The sequence below is a fragment of the Canis lupus genome, chromosome 11 (assembly GCF_011100685.1).
Source record: "Canis lupus familiaris isolate Mischka breed German Shepherd chromosome 11, alternate assembly UU_Cfam_GSD_1.0, whole genome shotgun sequence".
NCBI lineage: Eukaryota > Metazoa > Chordata > Mammalia > Carnivora > Canidae > Canis > Canis lupus.
The window spans coordinates 33,866,557-33,892,556 of NC_049232.1; the positions used below are offsets into that span (position 1 = coordinate 33,866,557).

A 26,000-nucleotide genomic window follows, 5' to 3' on the forward strand; every position below is an offset into this window, starting at 1 on the left:
CTAATACTTTTATACTGAAGTATTTTGACCCACCCTGGTACAAGGTTGATATTATCTGCATGAGATTTCAAAATAACAAATTTTCTCAATAAAAATACCTACTCTATAAAATTCATTTCATTCCAAAATTACTCAAAAAGATCAATGTCTTAAATATTTTGATCATATAAATATGATCTATACATTTAAGTTTAACCAAATACAATTCCCTCAAATATGCAGATCTGCTTAACTAAATCTGCTAAAAATATTGAAATACTGACTTCTTATGTTTCATCTATCCCTTCTGGGTTAACTGAAAAGGAAATTAATATTATTAGTTTTACTTTAATGGCTAACATCAATCTTTCCAGAAGTACTTGTATAATTGTCTAGAAAAAAAAATATTGCTTCGGATCAAACTGAATTTCCTAAAGTATTTTTATATAGGTTATCAAAACCTGTTTTCTGGTTCTTTTATTTTGACCTATTTTGAATACACAGAATAGCAATGAGAATAAAGGGCCCCAAATGCTTATATAATTTGAGGGATAGTTCTATCCTTTAAAAGCTAACGTATGGGATCCCTGGGTGGCGCAGCGGTTTGGCGCCTGCCTTTGGCCCAGGGCGCGATCCTGGAGACCCGGGATCGGATCCCACGTCGGGCTTCCGGTGCATGGAGCCTGCTTCTCTCTCTGCCTGTGTCTCTGCCCGCCCCCCGCCTCTCTCTCTCTGACTATCATGAATAAATAAATAAAAAATCTTTAAAAAAAATAAAATAAAAGCTAACGTATATATTATCTTGAATTAAGAAAGAAAAATGACCACTGTTTTTACAACCTAGTTTTAGTAGACTTCAAACAAATTTATAAACATATATTGCTAGTTCAATTTCCCAATTTTTTGTTTGTTTGTTACTCCTTAACGTAATGAGAAATAAGAAATAAGGCACTCTCTCGGGAATTTGCCATAACAGGTGCACCTCATAGAAATGCAGACTGTTTTTTTCTTAATCTGCACCTTGTCTTTTCTTCTTGCAAAACAAGAAAAGTGCTTATTTTCTTGTGAATTTACAAAAATGCTGTAAAACACTCTCTGGAACTGATCCCAAATATGAAATTCAAAGATAGATAGGATACCAACAGTACTTAATGAAATACAGTACGTAAAATGGTAGCAATCACAGGGAAAAAAACTGTTTATACATAATAGAACTGCATTTCAAGTTTGGAAGCAAGGGAGGCCTCCTTTTCCATAAATCTTTCAGTGAAATACTGATTAGAGCACAACTCTGATGCATTATTGAACAGGCAAACTCTTGCACAGTAATTGATGGTGGCACTCTGATTTAATGATCCTTATTTTTAAAGCTAATTAAAGAAATTGAGTTGCATGTTCAAAGGGGATTAGCTTAATGTGATGAGACTATTTTGGACATAAAGTACCTCCATAGTTCCTGAACTAAACATGATACAAAATGGAGCAGCAAATTATAAGGTGGTGGGAGGGGGGCATTTTCTGATGGAATAGGCATAATTTCACATTTTCTATGTGAACTTCTTTTCATTCATTCAAATACTTACTGCACACCTCAAATGTCCAAGACATTGGGCTCTAGGGGATGGGACAGTACTTAAAGAGATAAAATGCTTTGCATAACCACTAATACGTTAGATATTCTATAAAATTGCTTCACCAGGCACCGTTCACCCACCAGGCACCGTTCACCCACCTACTAAGATAGAATACCTTTCTCTTCATAGCTGCAAATTGTTGAATAGCAGAGCAGATAGTAGATGAGAATTTGTAGATAATCTAAAAGTAGCCACTGAAGATCTTTGGCTGATAAATTTAAAATACAAGGTCACTGAATTTAGAAAATAATTCCTTAACCCAAGAACGTTTAAGCAGTCATTCTGAGTAACCAAAATATAAATTTTCTTCATCTGCCTCTGTAAAGTTTCAGTGGTATATTTGTCCTTAAATTCCCACATGCTAATTGAAAAGGATAAATGGGGATCCCTGGGTGGCGCAGCGGTTTGGCGCCTGTCTTTGGCCCAGGGCGCGATCCTGGAGACCCGGGATCGAATCCCACATCGGGCTCCCGGTGCATGGAGCCTGCTCCTCATATGATCAACCAAGAAACTCAAGATGAAAGGCAAAGAAAAAAATGAATTAAAGAGTACCTAAGACTCTTCTGGTTTTCTCTCGTTTGATATTTAGAAAGGCATAAATAATTGATCAATCATCTTCCTAAAGCAATGAAAGTAATGCGTATTGTTACAGGCTATTAAATGACAAGATCACGACCAAAACCGTAAACTCTATACAACATAAGTGATGTTGTCAAGTTAAATAAATGGCCACATGGCAGGTTATGCTATTTTATTTAGGATGTTCTAGTCTTCAGTCAGAGCTGCCTCTATGAAAACTTTATTCTTAAAATTACATCATAATTAAAATTAATACACAATGCATTCTGCACTAAAATGTCAGTATCAGGGATCCCTGAGTGGCTCAGTGGTTTGGCACCTGCCTTCGGCCCAGGGCATGATCCCGGATCGAGTCCCATGTCCGACTCCCTGCATGGAGCCTGCTTCTCCCTCTGCCTGTGTCTCTGCCTCTCTCTCTCTGTCTCTCATGAATAAATAAAATCTTTAAAAGAAAATAAAATGTCAGTATCAGACAGCATAATGCAGAGTATTCCATGAGTATTTTATAAACTAATTTTTTTAAGGTATAAATTTCACTAAGATCTTTAAAAATAGGGACGCCTGGGTGGCTCAGCAGTTTAGCGCCTGCCTTCTGCCCAGGGCATGATCCTGGAGTCCCCGGACTGAGTCCCACATTGAGCTCCCTGCATGGAGCCTGCTTCTTCCTCTGCCTATGTCTCTACTCTCTCTCTCTCTCTCTCTCTCTCTCTGTGTCGTGTGCCTCTCATGAATAAATAAAATCTTTAAAATAAATCTTTAAAAATACTCAGTTGAAAAGATTCAAATTGCCCCCAATATCCTAAGATACATATGAATACTTTTTTTAAAAGATTTATTTATTTATTTATTTATTTATTTATTTATTTATTTATTTATGAGAATGAGAGAGAGCAGGAAAGAGCACATGAAGATGTGGGGCAGAGGAAGAAGCAGACTCTTCACTGAGCAGGGAGCCAGATGTGGGGCTCCATCGTGGGACTCCTGGATCATGACCTGTCAGAAGGCAGACATTTAAACAACTGAGCCACGCAAGTGCCCCTACATACAAATACTTGAGTAACGTTGCAAAATAAAACTTAACTTATACAAATAAAACTTGAAATTAACCACAGTTTTGCTTTAAACTTTTTTTGTTATTGTTATAAAAAGTTTTAAGTTTACCATTCAAAAAAAAGTTATTTTCTATAATGAAGTATGATACTATAGAATTCTTTAACCTATACGAAGTTCCCACTGAAACTCCAATTAAAGACCACTAATTTCAAAAGCAATGGTTTCTTTCTCACACTTGTTTGGTCTTTTTTCATAGTACTTTACTTTTTATCGTTATTAGGGAAGAGGTGTCTGTGATATGTGGGGGGGGAGGGAGTCATATTCCTATCAGCTCCCCTCATGAAGAGCAATAATCTATTACCCTTCTTAAGTCACTTTAAAAAGTTCTCGATGAAGGGGGCACCTGGGGTGAGAACCTGAGATCCTGGTCCTAGTACCAAGCCATGGCTTGTCCCTCTGCCCATCCTTCCTAGGCCCCGTCCCTTCCCTGACCATGCCCCCTGCCTTAGCCACGCCCCTCCCCTGCCACCTTGTGCTCTCTCTGCTCCTGCTCTCTTGCTCTCAAATAAATATCTTTTTTTTTTTTTAAAGTTCTTGATAAAGTACTTAAAATTATTAGTTTTATTCAATCTTTACTCTTATGTGTATATGTTTTCAATAATCTGTGATTCAAAATGGGAAGTGAACATAATGCAGTTCTGCTGTATAAAAAAATACAACTCTTGTCTACAGGAAAAGCATTATTATTTCAGTTGCAAGCTGAACTAGCTACTTTTCTCAAGAGCACCATATTACTTGAAAAAACAACTGAAAGTAAACAAAAATGATTGTACAAACCTGGTATATGGCAAACAATTTCTCAAAAATAAAGTAAGCCTGTCACTTCAAGGAAAACAACTGACAGTAATTGTTGCAATAGTAAAATGTGAGGCTTCAAGTGAAAATAAGAATTCTGGAAAACTTGTTATCTGTCACCCTGAGCTTAATAACTTTCCATAATTTAAAGACTATTGATAATACCAGAAGCAATGATAGTATAAACTTTTGATATTATATAATGAAATGTGAAACATAATTTTCCTGTTTTCAAATTTTCCAGAAAACCAATGTATTACACAATTATGCATGGTTAAAAAAATTCGAAGCACAGGATAGATTTTACTGTAAGAGTACAGAATGTTCACTGGTTTGGTTTCTGATAGCACCTTATAACTAAACTTTAAGAAACTACCAACAGGGGCACCTGGGTGGCTCAGTCAGTTAAGCATCAACTCTTGGTTTGGGCTCAGTTCACATCTCAGGGTTGGGAGACCAAGCCTGGCACTGAGCCCTTCACTGAACACCGTGATGAACCCTGCGCTCAGTGGAGAACCTGCTTGGGATTCTCTCTCTCTCTCTCTCTTTCTCTGCCCCATCCCTACCCTTGCTAGACCCTCACATGTGCGTGCTTTCCCTCTCAGATAAATACATATATTTTTTAAGACTTTATTTATTTATTCATGAGAGAGACACACAGAGAGGCAGAGACATAGGCAGAGGGATAAGCAGGCTCCATGCAGGGAGTCTAACTCAATCCTGGGACCCTGGGGATCACGCCCTGAGCCAAAGGCAGATGCTCAGCCATTGAGCCACCCAGGCATCCCAATAAATAAATCTTAAAAAAATAAAACAATCCCTACCAATAGTTTTGGTGTACTATCAAAGGATATTCACAAAAAGGCTATCCTCCTCCCTTTGCCAGCTAAATATATACATCAACTGAAACAACAAATCCAAACAGATCAAATGCAGAAGCAGATATGAGAATCCAGTCTTCTTCTGTTAAACATTAGAGAGATGTACAAAAATGTAAAACAATGTCACTCTTTTAATTTTTAAAGCAATAGGTTTATTACTGCTATTCTCAAATGAATTAATAAATATTTAAAATACTTCTCAATTTTAATTTCTAACCTGATAAATATTGATGCATAAAACCACATAAATTAAAGCTCTTTGAGGTCCTTAGTAATTTTTAAGGGTGTAATGGGGTCTTGAAACCACAGTATCTGAGATCCACTGCCTTAGAATATTAAATTTCAGTGAGAGAAGAAAGCACCAAGAAGAGAATCAATAGTTACTGAGTGCTTGGTAAAAACCCAGCTTATGCCTTAGAGGTTTACCTCCATGCTATATATCATTGCCATATCACAACTAATGGAGGAGAAAAAAGAGGTTCAGCGAAGAAAATACATATATGTATATATTCATTTTAAGAAATAAACTCCTGTAAGGTCATCTCCTAATATATATAAATGTCAAAATACAAATCTGGGTTGTGTCTGTCTCCAGATCCTATTAGACTGCCAGGATCCAAGATCAGATAATCATAACGATGGCCTCAAATCACCAGGAGATCCTTAAATTATGTTCACCACACGGTTTACAAGGACAGTGAAACAAAAACAACATAGCCCTATGATTAAGACCTGGGGTCTGGAGTCAGCCAGCCTGCATTTAAATGCTAGCTCCACCATTTAAACTCCCTGTGCCTCCATTTCCCCATCCATGAAATAAGGAAAATAACATTATCTATTACATCTACCTACTACTATCAACCACATTAGAATTGTTGCAGTGATGAAACAGGTACTTAAAATAGTTCCTGGCACACAGTAAGAATTTCATACACGTTCATCACTCTGACGATGATAATGGTGTGAATAGTGTATCTTTCCAATATGGTTACTAAGAAAACACTAGTTCTTCAAAGTAACTTCAGTTATTTGGCTAATATATTTATCCTAAAAATTAGTTCTCTGGCAAGGAAAGATAATTACTGATGCACAACAGTTCGAATTTTCATGAATATTTACATGTCTCTTAATTAAGCAATCATTTACTGAACTTAAATAAAATATCCTATTAGGTACAGAGTAGTCAGAGATGAATGTGGCATGGTTTTATCCCAAAACTAGTAAACGGTCTTCAAATCTGAAATGCACTTAATTCTAAAACTGCTTTTTTGCTTGGTAAGAACAAATGGCAAATGGAATGCCGCACATACACCACAGTCTAGGCATGTGTGTTGACGTGTATTTGCAGAATGTCTTTTCTTTATTTAAATCTCAACACTTCTGTGCTTTCTTAGCAAAACTTCCAAGGCAAAAAATTTAGAGAATGTAGATTGACCAAAAGTAATATTCTTATCAAAGTATGCTGAAATAGTCTGCATCAAAGGGTGAAGTTCAAATTAAGTAAATTAATATGCCTTAAATGCCAAGACAAATCGAAATTTAGAAACTGAAAACTTAGGGGTTGCTGAGTGGCTCTGTTGGTTAAGTGTCTTACTTGGGTTCAGGTCATCATGTCAGGGTCCTAGATCAGAACCCTGCATCAGGCTCCGTACTCAGCGGGGAGCCTGCTTGTCCCCTCTCCCTCTGCCCCTTCCCCTGCTCGTGCTTTCCCTCTCTCTCAAATAAATAAATAAAATCTTAAAAAAAAAAAAAAAAGAAATTGGAAACTTAGATGAACAACATGTTAGAATGTTTGTAGTGTTTTTTCTACCAGTTCCACATTTCCAGAAGACAAAACTGATTCACAGTTCACAGTCTGCTTAGAGAAAAATAAAACAAAACCTCACAGACAAGCTTAAATATGTGGAAATGGGCATATGAAGACTGATGGTACTTTGTCACACTGCCTCTCCATTCTACTATTATCCTACCCAGATCACCTAATCTCTAACAAGTAGCGTAATTATTTAAGAAGCATAATGAAAGTTCTGGTTTATATTAAAAGATTCTGATTAAATCTGGGTAAGGATTTAAGGGAAATGGCAAATCTTAATGAACCTGAATTTTCTAAACATTAAGTGCATTTCTCTTTAATAATGCTAATAACTGCTTTTCCAACCTATTTATTCCTTTTTTTTTTAAGATTTATTTATTTATTTATTCAGAGAGAGCAAAAGAGAGGTAGAGACACAGGCAGAGAGAGAAGCAGGCTGCACGCAGGGAGCCCAACGTGGGACTCCATCCCGGGTCTCCAGGATCACACCCCGGGCTGCAGGCGGCGCTAAACCGCTGCACCACCGGGGCTGCCCCCAACCTATTTATTCCTTTATAGAAGAGGACTAAGAGTTTAGGAACAGTGTAAATTAAAAGTAAAAAAAGCACTGGCTTTGGGATCAGACAGGTTTACATTCTTCTTCTAAACCTACCATTGAATAATTGCGTGGTCCAGGATTAAGCTATACGACATCTCTCAGCCCCAATTTCTTCATGGATAAAATGGGGATAACACACACCTCATATAACTGATGGACTAGTCAAATGAGACAGTCCACAATACATGAGAGCTTCCTAAAGGTGAGGGTGGCTATTTTTGTTATATAGCTTCAGATGTAAATTAACCTGTTTCGTTCTTAAATTCTTAACTCATTTAGGTTATACCCAGTAAATTTCACATTTTTCCTCTCTTCTCCAAAGACCATTTAACTTTGTCACAAAAACACCATACAATTAGCACCATTTGCTGTTTTAGACACACATGCATACCCAATAGCAAGATGGTGTTGCATTTTAATCCAGCACTGTATAAAAAGCTTGAACACTGCCTTCTTGCCCAGGATAAAACAAGAATTTTAGTCCCTCAAAGGCTCTATATTTACAAACTTTTGGTTAAAGGAACAAACATTTAAAAGCTGTTATTGTACCAAAAATAAAGTATTTGAAATTCCTACAGTAAATAAACTCTATGGTAAATGTAAAAACATAAGAATCACTCCTTCTCTTTTAACTTCTCCTAGATAATGTATGTTAAAGTCTCAAGAAACAGATACTTTCCTGTTAGGCAGCTGCAATGCCCTATCATAAAAGTCAAACCATTTTGGGAGTAAGAAAAATATTTTTTTCATTTTCACAAGCAACAACAACTTGGAAGAATTCCGTTCCATTTTTTGATAATTCCTGTTAACAGGGTTAAGGCATGTTTTCTTTCTCTCTGTACTTCTTCCCCCCAACACCAAGTCGTAACTTAACCTAGACATTCTTGGGAGACAGCAGTTGTTATTCCTCCTTTACTGATTGCATGGCTAGAGATGAATCTTCTCCATTTCAGTTTTAAATTAGAAACCATAGAGAAAAGGGTGATTTTTTTTTTTTGCCATTTATATAAGTACTAAAGCTGAGTAAACACAGACATTGCCACTCTGTAAAACAAATCCTACAAAATCGTATCCTTCTGATTGCCAAAGTTAGAACAGAGGAACAAAAATGCCCAGCTATGAAAATTTTCATCTTTCCATCAACCCAAAAAATATAACAGTCAAAAGTTAACAGTTCTGCTGATGCCACTGCTTAAAAGCAACATACCTCAACAGTTTGGCCATGAACCTGATTTAGCAGTTTTATAAATGAGTACCCACAGAATAGTAGTTACTCCTCAGGCATGCCCCTAGATAGTGGTGCTCTAGCCAACACCCCCTGCTTACATCATGTATTTGAAAGTGACCCTATGAGATATACGTTAACTACTTATTTCTCTGGGCTCTCTGAAAGTTGTTCCTGTTTTAAGACAGAGCATTGGAAAAAAATACACAGGTACAGTACACTTTAGCAGAAAAGCCATCATCACTAAATTAGTATGTGATGCTGTATTCTTAGTGTATACTCTTAGTATACCTCATTCTTAGAAAGATGAAAGAAGCATTTCTCTGAAGAATAATTCTTGTATTTTATGATTATAATTAAAAGTCTTATCTATCAGAATATCAATAATACCTTTACCATAATTTTGTTGAGGGTTTTCACTATAATTTTTTAAATGTGGAGAAACAAGATGATTGTTAAATATTGTTTTTAATAAAAGAGCTAGAAGATAAAGTTGATACAATTTTTAACTTGATAACAATAAAGTTTGATACTGAATGCAAAAGAAGAAAGATGAAAAACACACCTGCAACCTCCAGCCCTCCCCAAAAAAACTCTACCTAAATAAATCCTTCACAAGTGTCCTCCCTTTCCAAGAACTCACACATAGGCTATTGCCCTGGTAACAGAGATCTACAGGTGACTCTATATCAGGGGTTCTCAATCTCAGCACAACACACATTATAAACCCAATAATTCCTTGTTTTAGGAGGCTGGGCTAGGCATTGAGGATGCTTAGCAACATCCCTGGTGTCTACTCATTTACACATTAGTAGCATGGCCCCTACACCCCCACACAAGTTACAACCAACAAAAATGTCTCCATATATTGCTATATGCCCCCTGGAGGGAGAGAATGTAAAATCATCCTCACCTGAGAACAGGTCCTCTATACCCTTGTAAACACTGTGTCCATTACCCAAAATAAATTCTCCTATCACTGCAGAAAAGTCCTACTCATTTCTCAAGACCCATCTTATATGTTGTCTCCAATGTAGTTTTCTTGTAGTCAAGGTTATTTGACTTTTTATTTATTTTATTTTATTTTATTTATTTATTTATTTATTTATTTATTTATTTATTTATTTATTTATTTTATTTTATTTATGATAGTCACACACAGAGAGAGAGAGAGAGGCAGAGACATAGGCAGAGGGAGAAGCAGGCTCCATGCACCGGGAGCCCAACGTGGGATTCGATCCCGGGTCTCCAGGATTGCGCCCTGGGCCAAAGGCAGGTGCTAAACTGCTGTGCCACCCAGGGATCCCTTTTTTTTTAAGATTTTATTCATTTATTCATGAGAGAGGCAGAGACACAGGCAGGCTCCTCTGTGGGGAGCCCAATACAGGTCTCGATCCCAGGACCCCAGGATCATGACCTGAGACAAAGGCAGATGTTCAACCACTGAGCCACCCAGGTGCCCCCCAATGTAGTTTTCTTGTAGTCAAAGTTAATAATTCCTTCCTCTTCTCCCAATCATTTTCTTATTTAGTTACATAAAACATGTATATTCTCTTTCCCCTCTAGATAACGAGAACCTGTCTTATTTATTCATAGTATTTTTATCAACTTTATTAATAAATGATTATAAGCCTTCTATAAAAGCACCCATGAGATAACCCTCCCATTGCCAAGGAAAATTTGGCTCACTGAATCATGTCTGACGCTGAGCAATACATAACCCTCCAATGCTCTCTTGCTCCGTGTGTGTGTGTGTGTGTGTGCATGTATAAAATTGTTGCCTTTGCTCCTGAGAAACGGAAATTAAGTGATAATACTCAATTTTAGTTACACAAGGTCCCTGGAATATCCAGTTCTCTGATATTTTTATTTGGTCTTTGTTTAGATTTACCTTTGAATCACCCACTATTTGATATGTTATGCTCTCAGAAGTTGTTCCAAACTCTTTTGGGAATGTGAACAGGTAAAATTTAAAAGCATAAAAATATAAGACAAAATTTGTATACCATGAACCCTGTATTTCAAAATAAAAAAGAAGGATCCAATTACTCTAATCAACACTGTACAATAATTTCCAACCTGATTCTACATTAAATCAACACCTCTCCAATTATTTCAAGAGGTGTCACAAAATTTCAAAAGAGAAACTTAGGAAAAATTCGGGCTTAAATTGGTGTGTGTGTGTGTGTGTGTATACACATTACACATTTAGATGATATGCATATAAGCCAACAGTTTTCTGGGAAAAAGGTGAATGAACAAGGAGCCTGGAAATAGCAAACAACAAGAACAGCAGCAAAATAAAAGAATACCATATTCCAAAAAGGCCAGAAATCACAGACATGGAGAAAACTCCAGAATATGCTGAGCCCTGGGGCTTGTTTCCCAAATCAGCAGCATTTGTAGCCTGAATTACACACATTATTTCTTCAATCTTAGAATTGGTCTTGGTTGCCATAGCTCTTAAAAAAAAATCTCAGGGCTGTCAATTTCTAAGTATTAGTCCTAACTTTCTACTGAAATTAATAATTTTAATTCCCAGTTTTCCTACAAATAACTCAAGGTAAAAAGACATTTCATCTCATATCTATGGTCAATTCCTAAGGCAAGGCAATTAATTAATCAGGAAAGTAGTATACACCTCTACTGGACTGAAGAAACATTACAGAATAAATATGCAAATCCAATATCCTCATGGCTGACAAGTTTCTATTATTAAACTGCTAACGTGTTTATTTCTCCCACAATAGCTGGATCTTTGTCATGAATACGCATTGAGCCCTACAGTTATTAGCTGTGATGACTAGGTGACAGTGAGGACACTACTTGAGAATTTGCATCTGACAGATCATTGACACACGGTCACAGTTCTTTTTTTTTCTTCTCATTCACTTAAGCAGGAATCATGCAATAGGAAAGGAACTAGAGCTATTAGAGATTATTCAGGTTTAATAGCACACATCCTTTTAGCTGGCGGTTAGAACAATACACAATGTGGCAGAGTTAAACAGAGGCATCAATTATGCTCTCAGACCTGTTAATATTTTTGACAATATTTAAATAGCACATCCCTTCAGGGCATGGCTTTTTTGCCCTCTCAGTTACACACCTGTCAAGTGTTTAATTTGCCAAAGGGAAACAGTTTGATTTCTAAGGGCAGTCTTAATACTGAAGACGCAAATTGGAAAAATTACACATTACTGAATAGAAGTAATGAGAAAGATCTGAGGGGGAAAAATAGTCAGCTTAATTCAACATGGCATGTCAGCATCTGTCATTAATGCAACAATATGATCACATTCTCCAATATGCTGCATATACCTCAGGCTTTTCAATTATTCACTCCTTTCACTTTCTAAAAAGGCAGGAGGGTGATGGAGGAGTAAAGCTGGAGGAGTCAAATTTTTTGGTAATACTAAAAAAGATGGAGACACTAACTTGCAGCTATTGTGCACATAAATCTACACATCTGAAAACATAACATATATTTTAAAAGATAAAAGACAATAAATAAAAGCCACTGGTCAGATTGGCATAACTAGTGGTTTAAAAGCACAAATTTCATCCCTAGGTTAATTAATTAAATTATAAATATTAACAAATTAGCAATTGGTAAACCACATAGGAAATTTAATTCTAACGTAAGTCTATAATATTCATGTCTATCCTTTAAAACAGAAAATACTAGGTTCTGACATTTCTTCCAGTCATACAAGAAAAATATGGTTTAACAAACAAATGACACTGAGTCAGTAAGAATGAAGACTAAAGCAAAGAGTCACAGAAACCGTGAGAGACATCGATGGTTTTAATCAAAACTGAACTCACAACTTCTAGAGGCCTAGTTTCTATCCTCAGAGAAAAAAAGAAAAAAGATGACATGAGATATGCTACAGAATCACAAGAGAGGAGAAAGACTGTGCCTTGGAAGCCAAGAAAACCAAGTTTCAGATCTGGCTCTGTCCTTATAATAAACAAGTCACTCAGCCTTTATAAGGAGTCCTAATAAGCAGGGTGTGGGTCAGCTGGGTTCCTTGGTCCCTTTCGGTACTTGAAGAGATGACCAACTAGCCAAAAGTCCAAAGGCATGTAAGACATGCCTACAGAATTCCCAAACCTCACAATGAACTGAGTCTTGAAATGTATCAGCATCTATCATTACCACAAGATCAGACTGGACCTGGTCGCAGACTACCTGGCTTGATAACATAATGTTCAAGGGTTTCTAAAGAGATTTTAGGTAAATCAAGTAGAACTCAAAGTTTTAGAGCCCATATCCTAGTTTGGAAATAGTAAAACAAGGTCTAGCCTCCTTTCAGGGCTAGAAGAGATTGTTTCCAGTTATCTCAATGGATCAGTGGTATTTCCTAATACGCTTACTAGTACTTTTTATTTAAACTTTTCCTCTCATTGTAATCATATTTTCATAGAATATGATAAAAGGAAGGATCCCTGGGTGGCGCAGTGGTTTGGCGCCTGCCTTTGGCCCAGGGCGTGATCCTGGAGACCCGGGATCGAGTCCCACATCGGGCTCCCGGTGCATGGAGCCTGCTTCTCCCTCTGCCTGTGTCTCTGCCTCTCTCTCTCTCTCTCTCTCTCTCTGTGACTATCATAAATAAATAAAAAATAAAAATTAAAAAAAAAAAGAATATGATAAAAGGAGAGGATGTGTTCAACTTTTCCACTCGCTGAAAAATCGAATAATTGTCCACATCATAATTACACTTATATTCAGAACATTAATCTCTCCAAACTCTTGCCAATTCATTCTGAAAAGGAGTACCTAAAACCAATCTTTTCAATAACTTGCAAAACAAACAAACAAACAACAACAACAACAACAAAAAACAGATCTATGGGGATCCCTGGGTGGCTCAGTGGTTTAGCGCCTGCCTTCGGTCCAGGGCGTGATCCTGGAGTCCAGGGATCGAGTCCCACGTCGGGCTCCCTGCATGAAGCCTGCTTCTCCCTCTGCCTGTGTCTCTGCCTCTTTTTCTCTATGTCTCTCATCAATAAATAAATAAATAATCTTAAAAAAAAAAAAACAGATCCACACATAACTGAAACAACTCTTTTTCTTAATTCATGATCACAACTTTTAAAATTATTAAGTAGGGCAGCCTGGGTGGCTCAGCGGTTTAGTGCTGCCTTCAGCCCAGGGCATGATCCTGGAGACCTAGAATCAAGTCCCACGTCAGGCTCCCTGCATGGAGCCTGCTTCTCCCTCTACCTGTGTCTCTGCCTCTCAGTCTCTCTCTCTCTCTCTCTCTCTCTCTCATGAATAAATAAATTTTAAAAATCATTAAGTGGAAATACACTAGAGAAAAATATTTTTAAAAATTAAAAAGTCTTCTTTATTTTTTTGCTACCAAATATCCAGATTAAGAAGTAATATGATATCAAACAAATTCCTTCTCTCTTGCTATTTGCTCTTTTTGCATTTGGCATATTGTTTTTAATTGCAGAAATTCTTTCACTGAATTATGAAACAAGTCTTCAAATTTCAGTTTTAACCTTTTAAGGCAGAATATTTGTTAGCAAGTCATCCATAGTGATTAAATTAATGTTAAATACATGAAAATGAGAACTTAGATTGAAGGCATAATGAGATTGATTTCAAATCCGTAAGGATAACAACCATTTAAAAAAAAATTTTTTTAGGGGATCCCTGGGTGGCGCAGCAGTTTAGTGCCTGCCTTTGGCCCAGGGCGCGATCCTGGAGACCCGGGATCGAATCCCACGTCGGGCTCCCGGTGCATGGAGCCTGCTTCTCCCTCTGCCTATGTCTCTGCCTCTCTCTCTCTCTCTCTGACTATCATAAATAAATAAAAATTAAAAAAAAAAAAGAGAAAAAAAATTTTTTAAACCTGAGAAATGGTGATTAAGTTCAAAGAACACCTAACTTGAGTGTTCATCCTGTCATTGTGATGTTTCAATTTTAATATAAACGCTAGGAAATTTTAATGCTCTTAATTTTTACAGAAAAAAAACAGTGTTACATTTAGAAGTTCTAATGTTTGTCACCATCTGATGCTGTCATTGGAAGCAATTGCTACTTACACTCTTTTAAGAAGTGAGAATTGCAATTCCTGTAACTGATGACAATGTAATTATTTCTTTTACTGTCAAAATAGAAGTGATTTCCCTTCCTCACACACATGATTACACATGCAAATTCAGGCTTATCTGAAATCTTATAAGCATGATGAATGTCTGAGTCCAAATGCACAAGTTCACATGAACAATGAGCCTTAGAGGGGATGGAAACCAAGTCTACAGCCATCTATCCTACACTTATTTTTATCAACCCCTTCTCCTGTAGGGACTCTGCTTCAGCATCCACACAGCTTTCAACACAGTGTCATACCATCTACAACACACAGCCACAACCATTACAAAAATAACTGGGGGTGGGGGGTGAGGGAGTCACGGTGAATCTGAATGTTTCATTTGGAGGTTTAAATGACTTCATTCAACTATTCATTAACATATAGAAAAATCAACCTTTCAGAAAAACACAAGACTTTCACAAGATCCATGTCATGCCGTGAACCCCAGCTTTGGGAGAATTGTGTCCTACCTGGTCTTTCAGCTGCTGTACGGAACTCTGAAGGTTTAGGATCTGACTGAAGAGTGAGCTCTGCAAGACTGACTTCAGAAGATTCAGTTTGTCTTCATTTGCTACATCTCCACGTTCTCGCAGCTTGGCTTGCAAGCGTTCTGCTGCCTGCAGGGCTCGATTTTTGTCTAAACCAAAGAGCAACACTGGTCATTAACGGGACTCAAAAGACTCACATCAAATCATGCTAACAGAAGAGAAATCCTAAAACTATTCCTTCTGAGAGCATAATACTGACTCGGGGTAAAAAGGACTGTAACATGTCCCTTAACCTGGAAGTCCCTGGTAGGAGAGTCTGTTTGAAAGCAGAGAAGTGGTTATAGTGTATGCTATATGCAACTAATGCAACTTTATGCAACTAATTTTGTAAAAGTACAGAAACTAATTCAGATGGAGTACATTTGAAATCCAATGCCAGCTGTCAACTCTTTTACATAAACTATTGAAAACCAAACATTTCATGATCTGGCAAAGGCTGATATTTTCACTTTTTTAAAAATTTTATTTATAATTTCCAATTAAGAAAAATTGGAAATAGAGCTAACTCACTAATAAGTGGATGTGGATGATGTCATTGATGAGTCATAATCCAAAATATGACAATTTCATATATTAAGGAACACACATTCTACACATGAGAATTTACTTGAAAGTATATTACAATACCATATAACCCTTCAAAACACTACTTGTTAACACTTAAAATGTCTTTCCCCAAAATTAAATAGGTATTTATATATGCATCAAACCAAAATAATTGAAATATTTATTGATCACCTTATATATCAGGCATAAAGTTGCAAAAGTAAGTATTCTGAGTAAGTATATCCCTAATAATCCTAGCATCTTATATGCTTGCTTCCACAAGATGGTTAGTCTCTATAACAAATAACAGTTAAAAACATCCTCCTGTAACTATCACTCTCTCACAAGTGAACCAAAATTTGTTTTAAAGGAATGGAGACCATTCAATATATGTTCTAACAGATTCATCATGGTAACAAGTGTATCTATTAACATTCATTTGCCATATGATAGTAATCAAAGAGTGGGAATTATCACCACAGAGACTTCTATAGAACCAAATGCAGGGTTATACAGAAATGGGGAAATTAAGGCATGAATTAATGTGAACCACCCGTTCACACACACACAAAAACTTGAACAGTATCTATTCATCTGTACATTTTTTTTTTTTTGAGAGAGAGAGAGCATGAGTTGGGAGGGGCAGAGGAAGAAGGAGAGAGAAAATCTTAAGCAAGCCTAGCAGGGGTCTAGATCTCACGACTCTTGAGATCATGACATGAACCAAAATCAAAGTTGGATGCTTAACCAACTGAGCTATCAAAGTGCCCCATCATAAGCACAATTTTAAAAGTAAATAAGGATATGATAATTTTATTCTGGGTCTTATTTCCCACAGTATCTCAGAATACAAATCTAGTATTAATTTCCATCTCAATTCTTGAAAGGTGCACAAATCAGTAATAATTTAAAAAATAAAATTGGAAGGTGATAGCTTCGATAACTTCTAAAACGAACACTGGATGATGACAGCACTTCACCAAAGTGCACCAGACCAACTGTCCACTTCCTTATGAGGCAGTCTGCTTTGTGGATAGTAGGAGTCCTTGTGGTACAGGACTTTACTATAAAATGAGGGATGACGGTAATACACACCCTCGCATTTTCATCAATGAAAATGAATGATTCCTGCTATCACAAAAATAGCTCCTTTTCCTTTTCCTTCCACCTACTTTCATCCTACTCCCCAAAGCATGCAAGTATCAAGGCACCAGCCACAATCATCAAGGCACTAGAGTGAAATCCAGATACCTCCCAACTGTCATACCCAAAAATTTCCCTGGAAAACATGAGACAATAGGCCACCAGGAAAGGGATGGGTATATGCAAGAAATATGCAAGAAACTCATTCTACAAACCAGCTTCTCTACAACTGAAGAGCAGTGAAAAAAAGATTAACACAGAAATTTGGGTATTTCAATCTACATTATCTCATGTAAAAATTAAACTGCCTTAAATCGTCACTAAAGTTTGTCAGCCTAAATGTTTATTATTGTTATGGCTCGTCATCAACTTAAAGGCAAAGCTCAGTAGTATTTCAACTGCCACAAGTAAAGAAGGTAATGAGCTTCTTTCAGTATTAAGAATAGTGTCAAACTTTCTGGTGCTATCCACAAACACCCATTAACCAGAAGTGGGTCCATAAATCAGAATGAGGTTTACATTAAATTTCATCAAAACTCATAATTGGTAGAACATTTCATATGCTTTTATCTTTTGCTTACAAATGATTTGTTTTTATAACACTGCAGATTAAATCATCCAAATATAGAAACACAGTTCCCTGCTATAATGCTAGTGGAAAAAACTTATAAAAACTAAGCTACCAGACAAAATCCTGCTATGTAGAAAAAACATTTCAAAGACCCCAAGGGAAAAAGTTTTGACTCTTAGTAAAATAAGAAGGAATAGGTCTTACCTATAGTTTCTAACATTTTTTTTCCCAAGGTTTAGTGCTCTTCTCCACAACGATCTTAAACAGCAACTAAAACAGAACTCTGGGGAGAAATGGAGTAAAATGGAATGGTTATATTTTATCACAACATTAAAACTATATACTCTACAAAGCATTTGATGCTACTATAACTCCTAACTCCTTTGACCATTGAAATCCTGTTAATTTAAGGTCGTTTTCTTTATAGGCCAAAAAAGTAATCATTTTAGGACTTACTCAAAATTATCTTATATTTACAGATAATACTTGCATAGTAAGGTAAAAGGTATACAATCTGTTTTATGTAAGGTGGTATAGCTATCCAAAATATTTGAGAACTTCTCAACACACACCACTCTAACCTTGAATTCACTTACAGATTTTCACCTACATGGTAAGGAGCTTACTTTTACTCTGCATGAGATAGTCTTGGGCCAGAAATCATTAAAACATAAAAAGCAGAAGATGGGATCCTGCCTTTGACTGCTTATGGTCCTAACTGGGGTGACAGCACACATATCAATTAGAAATTAACTATGACACTCATGAAGTATGTGAACCACGGGGAGCTGATAAATCATAGAGGAAAAACTGAATAAAAGGGAACACAGTGTTAAATGGAAGAAGGGTTTTCAAAGGTTTTCCAAACACTCTCCCGACTATAATATTCTTTTCTCCCTCATTCAAAGCAAACTTTCTCAATCCTTCAACTCACACATCTTTCTCTGACCAGAGAGATCTAAACTCTTTAAAGTATCAGCTACAGATTTCCAATGACAAAGTCCAAATCGCTAATCATTAATCCTTGACATCCAACAATTTATATATTCTCTGCTTGGTCAAACCTGTCCTCTGCCTTGCAGAAAAACCTCAGCCATTCCTTCAATGGAGAAAAAAAAAATCTACAGCCTGATTTCCTCACTTTTAGAAGATGAAACAGGATTTGCCTGAGAAGGAACAAGTTGCCCCTGTTGTCTCTTCAATAGAAAATGCATTTGGGACAAAAGGAAGTACATGATGCATATGACCAGATACACACACCATCCACCAATGCCTGTGATTAGCTCTATGTAATAACAGAAAACAGTTCCTTACCCCAATTCAGAATATACTATTTAAAACATCAACTCCATTTCAAATAGCCAAAAGGCTCTACTACTGGCACTTGCTTTATAAAATGCCCTGATATCCAGAAAAGAGGGCATCGGCTCTAATTTGGAATTGAAATTTAAATAACCTAGGTATTTAAAGGTATGGGCAAAGGGCCTAACACTTGAACCTTAGTTTCCTAGGAAACGTATTCACTGGGTATACTGTGATCCATGAGAAAAAGCACACAGATTTCTAGCTCGTAGTATAATTCACATGGTAAAATGTGTATTCAGGAATAATGCTGAGCCCATGCAGTTGAGCATTTCAATGTTAGGCATTGTGTGGTTTCGTGGGGGAAAAATACAGGGAGATCTTTAAAATAAACTAGTCCTGTTTTTATTCTTATTGACAAGGATACTTCATAAGATAGCACACTATTAGGTCCCCCCCTCAAAAAGTTACTAACTTCCGACAATTAACAAATAAAAGTAAAGATACCCCAATATAAGAAAGGTCTATAACTGATACATGCCCAGGAGGCAGCATACTAGCAACGAAAGAGCATCACCTAGGAATTCTGATCCCCTGAAGGAACATTTCAGCTTGACCCCCTTACCAGATGTGATGCCCCGCCAAGTCGCTGTCTCTCCTGAAATACAAAACTCTAACCACAAATGAGTGACACTCAAAGTTTTAAAAGGATAAAACTATACACATGAGTGCTTGCTAGGCACAATAAAGTCAGCTCTATCTTCTTTCCTCTTTGAAAAATTAACTCAGAAAGACAAGCAGTATTCATGACCTGGAGGGGGAAGTGGCCTATGGCTTCAGAGACCCACTGATTTATGAGGAGCCTGCAGAGAAAGTACATAGTAAGCAATTCCCCACTGAGAAAAACACTGTCATCCCAAAGTTCACCTACAAGTCGATTATGTGAAAAGAGAATTACTTTTTTTTCTCCAGAGAAACTCTTATCATAAAGGGTTTTTTTTTTTTTTTTTTTTTTTGGTTTTTTGGTTTTTTTTTTTAAGGAAAAAAAAAAAGCCCCATTCAACTGCAAATCAGACATAGCTGCCAGATGAGAGCTCCATTCCTCTGGATTTCAGATATTAAAAAAAAAAAAAAATGAGTTTCAGTTTCTCTGCTCTACTCTGATGTCCCTAAAATAAATATATGTAGTTTTTTTGAGGTTTTCCAGATTTTATAATTAGTAGCCATGACAAAGAGACAAGATGTTTAAAAAAATCGTTTCCTTTCCATGACTATACCCTATCCCAAGTATTCAGCTCTAACAATAAAGAAACTCATTTGTAACCAGACTTTTTGATCTGGAGAGATGGAGTTCACATGTATCAAATTGCATGAATTCTTCTCACCCCACCAACTTTCCCTCTTCACCCCCCCTCAACACCATGCGGATACAGGAGGGTACCTGGGTGATAACAGAGGGTCATGGCCAATGGGTAAGACGTAAAGAAGATCCAATACATGTCTGAAGAAGGTCAAGTTCTCAGGGCTGTTCTGGACAATCTGGGCTAGCAGTGAAGATGATGAGTCAGAGGCGCAGCAAAGAGAGGAAATGAGATGAGGACAAGTAGCAACACTAATGCTGGGGCAGAAGGCTGGTAACAGCAAACATCTAACAGCCACCATGTCCTGGGCACCACTCTAAACATAGTATCCATCTAAGATCTTTAATCTTCATGCTATCCACTCACTTTACAAACAAGAAAATTGAGGCACTGAAAGAGGTGCTTACCAGTAGTCAAAACCACCAGTATATGATGGAGCCAGAGGCGAACCCAGGCAGTTTGGCTCCAGAGCCAATTAACAATTTAACTTCTACAACATGCTGCCTGTCAACAGGAGGAAGATTCACCTTACCATTCTCCTTCCTCTTTCCAAGTTCAAAAGTATGCTGACTTTGCCCTATACAAGAAGAAACCAAAGGAAGAAACAGAGACCCCAAATGCATGAAGTCTGAAATGGACTGGTGTAGACAACTTAACATAACCAACAATCCATACAAAGGTATGAACAACTCAGAACTTAATAGAAACCATACGTAGGTACATCAAAGAAAAATCAGTAATAGTCACCATTTATATAATGTTTGTATATATATTTAATAAACCACTTTTAAAATACAAGATTTTAAGAAAAATGTCCAAGAAAAAAAGAAGCCTCTTTATATTAACATTCAAAGTATATTAAAAAAAATAAATAAATAAAAACATGGCTGGGGCAGCCCGAGTGGCTCAGCGGTTCAGCACCACCTTCAGCCCAGGGCATGATCCTGGAGACCCGGGATCAAGTCCCATGTCGGGCTCCCTGCATGGAGCCTGCTTCTCCCTCTACCTGTGTCTCTGCCTCTCTCTCTGTGTCTCTCATGAAGAAATAAATAAAATCTTAAAAAAAAAAAAAAGCAAACAAACATGGCTGTTATATTTCAAGGTGCTAAATCCCTCAACACAATGAAAATACATATATTCAAATACTATCAAAAATATTGCTACTGTACACTAGCCTCTCTAGTTACTGCCCATGTAATACTCCTATAGATATATCACTACTTGGTTACAACTGAACTTGTTACAGGAGCCATGGCACTTAGAACTACAGAACATACCATAAATGGCTCAATGAATTCAGTACTTATGAAGCACTACAGTGTTGGGCAAGGGCAAGCTGCACACTTTACATCATGAGAGGGACCCTGAAGCTCTCCACATTATTCTCCACTGCCTTGCATATTATTCTATCTTCCAGAGAAGACAACAAAGGAAGGGAGAGACTCGGTCTTACTCAACGTCACATAGCTAGTAAGCAGAACGTGTAGATTTGAATCCAACTTTGCCTGAATTCAAAGCCCACACTCACTCTATCACACATCATATTTTCTATATTGTACTGCAAAAATCATATGGTGGGGATACACTGTTGAATGAAAGAAAAAAAGACTATGCAAGACAATGTATTAAGTTGCTAGAATTTGTATAAAAGAATAGGGAAACGTAGTGTAAATAAAATTAACATGTATATGTTTGTAAAAGCACAGACTATTTCTGCAAGCTTTCCCAAGACACTAAGAGTGGGATTTAAGGGGCTATGGGACATTAAGAGAAACTTATTTTGCAGTGGATTTTTTTTTTTTGGTATTTTAAATTTTATATCAATATAACATTGGCAGATTTAGCAAATAAAAATACAGGATACAGAAAAATTCAAATAAATTTGAATTTCAAATAAATGAATTAATGTTTCAGTATAAGCATATCCTATGCAATACTTGGCATATACTTATAACTAAATGTTAATTTGCTGATTATCTATTCAATTCAGGCATCCATTATTTTACATGGCAACTCTATTTATGTATATATTACCTTGGGGAAAAAATCAAATTTTAAAAATCCTTTTTAATTTAAAGACTTTATGCTTCTTGTAGAACATTAACATAATGACAGAGTTGCCAAGTCCTTTGCAAATCTCCAAAGATTTTAGCTGTGACCCAATGACTGTTCAACTAGTCGATAATGCCAGTTTCAGAAGGGGATAAAAATCAAATCAAATTTGGTTTTATTTAGAAATAGGAATTGATTAATTGACTAATCATGTACTTTTCAACAAGTTGTACTGGTAATGTGTGGGCACAGATTGTAAGTAGTATAGAATGAGTGCTTCAAACATAAAACAGATCATTCTGCCCAATGCAGATTATATGGAAACTAACAAGTGAAAATAGGTTTTCTGCTAAAAATAACCCAGAAAGAGAAACTGTCCCAAATGTATAAAATTTTCTATTTATCTTAAACAATTCTAACTGTAAAAGAGGTACAACTTTATCTTGTGTGTGTGTTTTTAAAGTTTTTATTTAAATTCCAGTTAGTTAATGTACCGTATTGTATTAGTTTCAGGTGTATAATAGAGAGATTCCACAATTCCACACATCAAGCAGTGCTCATCAAGACAAGTACACTCCTTAATTGCCATCATCTATTTTTTAAAGATTTATTTATTTATTTATTCATGAGGGAGAGGAGAGGAGAGGGGAGGGGAGGGGAGGGGAGGGGAGAGGAGAGAGAGGAGAGAGGAGAGAGGAGAGGGGAGAGGGGAGAGGGGAGAGGGGAGAGGTGAGAGGGGAGAGGAGAGAGGAGAGAGGAGAGAGAGGCAGAGACACAGGCAGAGGGAGAAGCAGGGTCCATGCAAGGAGCCTGATGTGGGACTTGACCCCGGGTCTCCAGGATCACACCCTGGGCTGCAGGCGGCGCTAAACCGCTGCGCCACCCGGGCTGCCAACCATCATCTATTTAACCCATCCCTCACCCCTACCCCTTTTGTAACCATCAATTCATTCTCTATAATTAAGAGTATGTTCCTTGATTTGTCTTTCTTTCCCTTAGCTCATTTGTTGTTTCTCTAATTCCACATGAGTGAAATCGTATGGTATTTGTTTTTCTCTGACTTATTTCACTTAGCATTATACTTTCTAGCTCCATCCATGTCATTGCAAATGGTAAGATTCCATTGTTTTATAGCTAATATTCCATTGTATATATATACCACATCTTCTTTATCCATTCATCAACCCATGGACACCTGAACTCCTTCAATACCTTGGTGATTATAAATAATACTGTTATAAACAGCCAAGTGCATGTATCCCTTTAGAATTAGTGTTTTTGTATTCTTTGGGTAAATACCCAGTACTGCCATTGCTGGATCATAAAGTTGTTCTATTTTTAACTTTTTGAGGAACCTCCTTCCTGTTTTCCATAGTGGCTACACCAATGTTCATTCCCACCAAACATGCGCAAGTATTCCTTTTTCTACACATCACCGCCAACGCCTGTTCTTTCTTGTGTTGTTGATTTAACCATTCTGACAGATGTGAAATATCTCACTGTACTTTTTTTTTCCTCACTGTACTTTTGATTTGCATTTCCCCAATGGTGAATGATGCTGAACATCTTCTCATGTGTCAGTTGGCTATCAGGATGTCTTCTTCAAAGAAATGTCTGTTCATGTCTTCCGTCCATTTTTAATTGGATTATTTGTTTTGGGGGTAGTGAGTCTTATAAGTTCTTTGTATATTTTGGATACTAACCCTTAATCAGATATGTCATTTGCAAGTATTTTCTCCCATTCCATAGGTTGTCTTTTAGTTTTGTTGATCATTTATTTTGTTGTACAGAAGTTTTTTATTTTCATGAAGTCCCAGTAGTTTACTTTTGCTTTTGCTTCCCTTGCCTCGAGAGAGATCTAGAAAAAAGTTTTTAAGGCCAGAAGGGGTATACCTTTGAGTTTGCTGCAATGCAAACTCAAAGAACTCAATTCTTTTATTTACTGATTCAACAATACATGGGACACCTATGTGACTAGCATGTTGTTGGGTGGCAGAATCAGAAAAATGAAGACATGGTCTAGGATTTCATGGGCCAAGTGAATAGAAGGATAAAGCATATAAGCAGACATTTAAAAATACAAATGACAAAGGCAAAGCACCAAACTCAAACTGAAGAGAAAGGGAAAGCTTCCTGGAGACAAAGTTTCCTGGACCTCTGCACAGTCCTGAAAAACAGGTGGGAATCATAGCAGGAATGATGAGAGCTCCCCACATCGAGGCAAAAGCACATAACTCCTGTGCATTACAGGTAATTTATTATTCCTGAATTGAGACTGGAGAAAAGGAAAGACAGAAGTAACAGGGCTAGAGATGCAGGTACAGGCTCAATCACTGAGGGCCCTGCATACCATTCTTAAGGAGTTTAGACATTAAATTTTAAAGTTTATTTTGGTATAGTGGGTGACATGGTCAAACATTTTTTAGAAACATCACTCTGGTAATGGTGTGGAATACCTATAAAAACAAGAGAAACCAGAAACAAGAAGGACAGGTTAAGAGGTTTTTCAAAAACAGACATGAAAGTGAATAAACTCAAATGAGAAATAGATTCAAGAATGAATGAGAATGAAAAGCTATAAGCAACAAGACCTGATAATGTGCAATAGGAGCCTAGGATGCGCCCAGGTTCCCGCTTGAGTTTATGACTAGATGGGAATACCAATCACCAAGAGAACATCAGAAGAGGGCAATGGTATGACCATTCCAGAAATAAAGATGTGTCCTGGGCAAAAGTTTAAAAGGCTGAGTTCTAGTACTTTACAATGCTGCTATGGACTGAACTGTATCCCCCCCCACCCCCCCGAATTCAGATGTTGAAGCTATAACCTTCAATGTGAAGGATACAGGGCTTTTAGGATGTACTTAAGGTTAAATGAGGTCATAAGGAAAATTGTCCTAATTCAATAGGATTGATCCAAGAGGAATAGCTAGTTATCACTTCCTCACTCCCTCTCTCCCTCTTTTCACATGCAAGTACCAAAGAAAAGCCATGTAAGGACACAGTGAGAAGGTGACTATCAACAAGCCAGGAAGAGAGTTTTTATCAGAAATCAAACCCTGCCAGACCTTGATGTTGGATTTTCTAGCCTCCAGAACCATGAGGAATTAAATTTCTGTTGTTTAAGACACCTAGTCTATGGTATTTGTTATGACAGCCCAAAGTGACCAATATAGATTTCAACTTTCCCACTGCCCCTGTTGCAAGGAATATACTACTACACACGATGCTACATTCCTCTCTTCCAACCATAATCAGGAGAACAATGGTTGGGATCCTCACTCAAAGGAAGATAATCTAAGTGCTGACTGGCAATGTAGAACTAGGCTAGACTCTCTCTTGGGACCTGAAGAAGAAAAACATTGCAAGAATAAACAAATAGCGGTGAAGATATAGTTGAAAATAGAAAGATAAGTGAAGATAAGATAGGGCACAAGCCTGAGTTATTAGAGCAACAAAAATCAGCTGATAGAGACAGAACACAGCTGACATCATGAGAGTAGCAGGTATTCCTCAGGGAGATCCAACACAGCCAATGAGAGGTAAATAGAATCACTGGTCCCTAAGATACATAGTCACTGACATCCATTCTTACGGTGAACTCCATTTTGACAGAGATCATTTGTAAGAGGCTCTGTTGATTGCATTCAAACACACCTAACTATTCGGAGTCTGTTTGAGTACAGCATCACACTATCACACCCCAAATACACCAACCCCTTCAAGCACTCTGCTTAAGAAGTGCCTTGT

General features: G+C 37.1%; 1 protein-coding gene across 13 annotated transcripts in view; it reads right to left on the reverse strand.

Moving 5' to 3' along the window:
- The window catches only part of MPDZ (multiple PDZ domain crumbs cell polarity complex component), a 161,420-nt gene that overhangs the window by 117,312 nt on the left and 18,108 nt on the right, over positions 1 to 26,000 (reverse strand). For all 13 annotated transcript variants that reach the window (XM_038552398.1, XM_038552394.1, XM_038552393.1 and 10 more), the window contains exons 2-3: positions 17,740 to 17,818; positions 15,198 to 15,364 (exon numbers count right to left, since the gene is read on the reverse strand). In XM_038552398.1, the coding sequence (XP_038408326.1) occupies positions 15,198 to 15,364; positions 17,740 to 17,755 (183 nt within the window). In that variant the 5' untranslated portion in view covers positions 17,756 to 17,818. The remainder of the gene's footprint in view (positions 1 to 15,197; positions 15,365 to 17,739; positions 17,819 to 26,000) is intronic.